Source organism: Chanos chanos, chromosome 15 (assembly GCF_902362185.1).
Source record: "Chanos chanos chromosome 15, fChaCha1.1, whole genome shotgun sequence".
NCBI lineage: Eukaryota > Metazoa > Chordata > Actinopteri > Gonorynchiformes > Chanidae > Chanos > Chanos chanos.
In genome coordinates, this window is record NC_044509.1 from 4,114,947 (window position 1) to 4,119,946 (window position 5,000).

Genomic DNA, 5,000 nt, shown 5'->3' on the forward strand with positions numbered 1-5,000 from the left:
TTTGTATTTGTGTAATATTTTAAAATAAATTTCATGTAAAATCACACAGTCGGATTACTGTTCATTTATTCAAAGCATCATAAAAGCTTAACAGTGAATGGATTCGGAATCAGTGGGTGTGTTCACTAATTGTCCAAGCCTTGGCTACAGGCCACTGAACTAGCATCAAATGGATTTGATATATAAAAAAAAAAAAATTAGGTGCCTGGAGAAGAGAGCTGATTGGTCTGTATTCAGAAGTCAAGCAAGACGGCTCAGCAGTTAAACAAAAAGAAATTTAAAAAAGGATTAGGGTAAGGAGATGGGATAGGCATTTGCTCCAAGTTAAAATGTTATGTGAATCAAAGCCATAGCTTTTCAGATATTTTAGTTTGGAGTGACCGGCTATGCTGTTGCTACCTTTTACTAAATTATGGGATGCTCAACGTAAGAAAAAAAAAGATTTTTTTTTAAACTCAAACGTCAAGCACAAAAAATGTCCAAATGTATCCCACATTTAAGACAAACTGTGGTGCTATATCTTCATGTTTATTGCTGCCTGAATCATTTTGAATGTTATACATTTATTGCATCTGGGAAAACTTTCCACACATTTTTCACAGGGTTGTTAAATGATAAGACATATCATACATTTAAAATGTGAAGCCAATTTCGACTCGCAAATATTGGAATAAAGGTCTGCGTTGACTTACATACCATTTCAGTCTGACATTACATCAGAAAATTCCATCAATTAATGAATAAAGGAGTCTGACATAGATTCGTTCGAAAACGTCACGTTTGGCGCCTCATACGATATGTCTCGCCTGTGCGTAATTCCACGATTCCAATCGCTTGGTCCGGTCACGCGACATTACCTCAGGTACAAAAATCGAACCCAAGGAGCCACATATTGTAAGGGCGTAAAACGTCGCCTCTCTCGTGAGATGAGACACGTTAAAATAAAACAGATACATAGAGGGTGCAACGAGACCATGCAGAAACTCTGTATTACCTGAACTGCAAGCAGCAGACAATCCATTTTACAAATGCAACCAACAGTCCGTTTCGCACAACAAATATTATTTACACAGTGAATGATTAATTTCTTTTACCTTTCACGCTTGTATTTACTCTCGGCCTATTTCTATTTATGGAGTCATCCTCCCGCCAATCTATGTTACCTAATTTTCACTCTCAAACGCTTACTCCAATTCTCTAAACAAGAGTTTTACCGATGTCCACGTCTGTTCATACTGAGACTGGGGCTGTAATAACGTTTGTTTTTATATCTGGGCGATTGGAAATAGTTGTTTTGCTGTTTGTGTATGTGTGTACTTATTATTCACTCAGTAGTGTTCCATTTTGTCCTGTGTGTAAAAGGTGATAAAAAAAAAATCCAAATCGATTGGTGTGTATTTCTTTTCATATAAGGAATATAAACAACTCTTGTCATGTAGATTACTGGGAATATTACGTGCAAGTAAGATAAATTCTGCATTGAATTCCTATTCTCAAAGATATTGTTAAAAAGTGGGAAATGTTTTAATATCGTATTCAGTTTACCAGTAACTGATTTTTAATTAAGCATTTAATAAAAGTAAACAGGCATACTCCAGCATTCAAAATCGCCTCACGCACTGCAGGTCCACCAGCTGAATGGTCCAATGAAATATTACGTAAATCTCCATATTAGGAAGCCATAACGTGCCTGCATCAGAATTTATTTAACGATACTTGGAAAAGTTCAGAAAATTGTAACGTTTTCTACATGATCTGAGTAATGCTTGACACGATTCTGCGATTACGATATTAAAAAAATACATTATTTACGGACAGGTTCGAATTTTAGTCCGGCGTATATTAAGACAGGCTAGATGTTGGGTCTTTCGCCGAGGTGACATTCAGTCGAGAGCCACTGTTGAAGAGGAGCTGTAGTGAGAAACTTGAAATTTGTGAAAAATGGCTCAGGCGGTGCAGAAACTGGTGGCCAAAATACCAACAATGGTTGGCGGTAAGACTCTTAGATATTTATTTAAACACGAGCAACTTAACAGAAGTACGTATTATCATGTTTCTGCTTGTCAGTTTGTGGAGTGTCAAAACCTGCAAGGCCGTTTTGAGACGCGAGCGGTCGCAAGCTGCAGCTAGCTAATGGCTAATCGTGACCGCAAGGTTCAAACATTGACTAGTATTAGTGTAAAGTTAAATATATTTGTCTTCTACTTTTGGTCTCTTAAAACTGCTTGACTAAACATTCAGTCGCAGTTCATAGAAAATGTCTTTTATTTAGGCGCTGTACAGATGGACAACTCATCAAATTAGCTAACATGTATCTGTTATGTTAACGTTAACCGAGTTGTCACAACTTTGGGCTTTCAGTTGAATTCTAAGGGACATTAGCGATCTAAAATATGCGTGATCTAAAATATACGTTACGTAGGTTCTTTTCCTGTTAAGTTTATGGGTGAAGTTTAGCCACGATAACCTCTTAAAATGTTTGAAATGTCCTCTATTCTTCTTCACCCGTTTAAACATCAAAGCCGCCGTGACCTACTCCAAACCCCGGCTAGCGACCTTCTGGTACTACGCCCGGGTAGAACTCGTCCCTCCGACACCGGCCGAGATTCCCAAAGCCATCGGTGGTCTCCAGGACGTCATCAAAGGATTCCAGTCAGGACGGCTCGGTCAGACCACAGTCAGGGTAAGTGTGGGTCATTTCGCTTGTCTAGTCCATATAACGATATGCCCTTGTATTTGTTTCGTAATGCACTTTTCAGTGCATGAGCATATACAGAATGGTAGCTGTCTCTTGTCTGACATTAACTCAATGCTTTTGTATAACATGACTCAGGAAAATGAATGAAAACAGCAACTGTAGTCCTAAATCTGTTGAAGCATAGTTGGAAAAGGAGTGAAACATTCACTCCACAGATGTATTGATAGAACTGGATACAGAGGGTGTAGAGAGGGTCATTTGGTGGAAATGTGTTTGATCTGTTCTGGTTTTACACAGGAGACTAGTGAGCGGAAACGCCACCAGTGAGAATATGTAAACACTATATTGTTGGGTTGCAATCCAAAGAAGTAAGACATGAGAGAATAAGATGAAATAACATTTGTTTTAGTAACGCGTCAGATTTAATATTAAATAATTTCGTTCTTTTTTTTCTTCTTGCTAGGATGCGCTGAGGAATGGCTTGGTTGCCACGGAGGTTCTGATGTGGTTCTACATCGGAGAGATCATCGGGAAAAGGGGCATTGTTGGCTATGATGTGTAAATGTGGACTTTCCCTGAACCGTTTCCTCTCAGCTGAGCTTATTTGTGTATACTCTCCATTACCAGTTCGAAACTGTCTTGGAACCCAGTGAAGAAAATAAATGTCTATTGTTAAGTAAAGGCCTGGATGCTTCTTTGGCTCGTTGTGGTCACCTGACACTCAGGGGGGGAAAAAGGTGACCCTGTCTCCCATCACTGTGCTTTTCCCTTGCACTACCATAAGAAAAAAGAAAAGATGAGTAATGAAATGGGGGAATTGTGTTCTACTGGTTGTGACTATATGAGGTAATGGGTTTGGTAAGTTCAGATTTTAGCCAAGTGTGCTCCTGTTAGTCACAGATATAAGGACACTAATGTTGGAATATTGAAACTCGCGTATCACAACCCACCGAATGCAGTAAGTCCCCATAGAAATTGGTTTAAATGACTGTGAGTGTGAACTAAAATCTAGATTTGGTCTTGGTAATGTTTGTTGTAACAGACACGCTTCTTTTGTTACGATGCATGTTTGACAACTTTTACTACATCTACCATACTGCAGTGGATTCTGACTCAAAAAATGTAGACGTTCCAAAACAACACAAAGGTTTTAGGTTCTGTATAACTGTCCTCAAGAAACATTTGATATGCTTTATTCAACCAGTCACTTATATTCTGTCTTGTCTTTACAAGGGAGTACAGTTTCTTGATATAATGTGATGGTATAGGAATGGTATAAAAAAAAAAAAAAAACATTACAGTGCTGAAAATTATGGAACATCTGAGACTTTAGCTTAATATAGACATCTCCTCACGGTCTTGGCTTTCTGACAGAGTCTGAACAATGTTTCCAAGGTAACTGCGGAACTCCAGGCGGACTTTCTCAGGGTCTTCCTCCAGGTTGGAGTGAATCAGTGGGAGTTTGTTTAACTGTGAAGCTACACAAAGGACAACAAACAAGGGTCATTTCACCAGTGAGTCCATCTGACGTCTCCCCTTTTCATCATCTCAACTAATTAACGCACTCAGTCAAAACCTCTTTTGTCTTTGAGCCAAACATCTCCTTTGACAACAGAGAAGGGGGAACAAGCTTACACTGAAGGTTAATGAAAGGTTGAGTTAGATGCCCTGTAACCCAGGGAAATCTGTACATTTGAATTTTACCGTTTGCAGGCTTGCTGGAAAGGATGCCATTTGACAATAAAATAAAGGTAGTGTCGGTGTCGTGAAGGTACTAAAAACTCAAATCCCGAGAGCCTTTGCAAAAAGAGCAGAAATGCATCCTGGATATCGGAGTACGTTTTGACTAAAGAAGGCAACACACACTGTTCCAGAAATATGAACACTGACTACATATTGTGTAAAGATATGCAATCAGTAATGTGAGCAACTGTTTAGACTCAGAGTGCACCAATGTATTGTCCATTAATCTGTACCAGCCAATAACTAAAATTTTCATAGTTTGCCATTAACCGATTATTTAAAAAACAACATTAGCTCTGATTATGTCCTGTCAATCAAAAGGGGGAAAAAATCTACCCCACGCACAAGCGGTTTACAATAGGTGCCCCACAGAGCAGATCTCACCCACAGGGCATGTTCACTTTTTAAACTCCTGCTCAGCCTTTACATTTTGGTCATCGCTCATTAATCAGTTTCCGCAGCTGCATTTAAACTCCTGTTCAGCCGCGACTGTCAAAGTCGCGTGAAATTACACGAACGACAACATCACGTGTAACTGTGATTTTCATGTTAACTTTCT

At 39.0% G+C, this 5,000-nt stretch overlaps 2 protein-coding genes across 3 annotated transcripts in view; one reads left to right on the top strand and one right to left on the bottom strand.

Moving 5' to 3' along the window:
• The first annotated feature begins 1,868 nt into the window (after nucleotides 1–1,868).
• atp5l (ATP synthase, H+ transporting, mitochondrial F0 complex, subunit g) lies at nucleotides 1,869–3,383 on the top strand. Its single transcript, XM_030792691.1, has 3 exons — nucleotides 1,869–1,993; nucleotides 2,523–2,683; nucleotides 3,162–3,383. The coding sequence occupies exons 1-3, from the start codon at nucleotides 1,942–1,944 to the stop codon at nucleotides 3,258–3,260; spliced, it is 312 nt and encodes a 103-aa protein (XP_030648551.1). The 5' UTR covers nucleotides 1,869–1,941; the 3' UTR covers nucleotides 3,261–3,383.
• A 644-nt stretch (nucleotides 3,384–4,027) lies between these two features.
• The window catches only part of ift22 (intraflagellar transport 22 homolog (Chlamydomonas)), a 4,705-nt gene continuing 3,732 nt past the window's right edge, over nucleotides 4,028–5,000 (bottom strand). For both annotated transcript variants that reach the window (XM_030793090.1, XM_030793089.1), the window contains one exon: nucleotides 4,028–4,176. In XM_030793090.1, coding sequence (XP_030648950.1) covers nucleotides 4,028–4,176 — 149 coding nt within the window. The remainder of the gene's footprint in view (nucleotides 4,177–5,000) is intronic.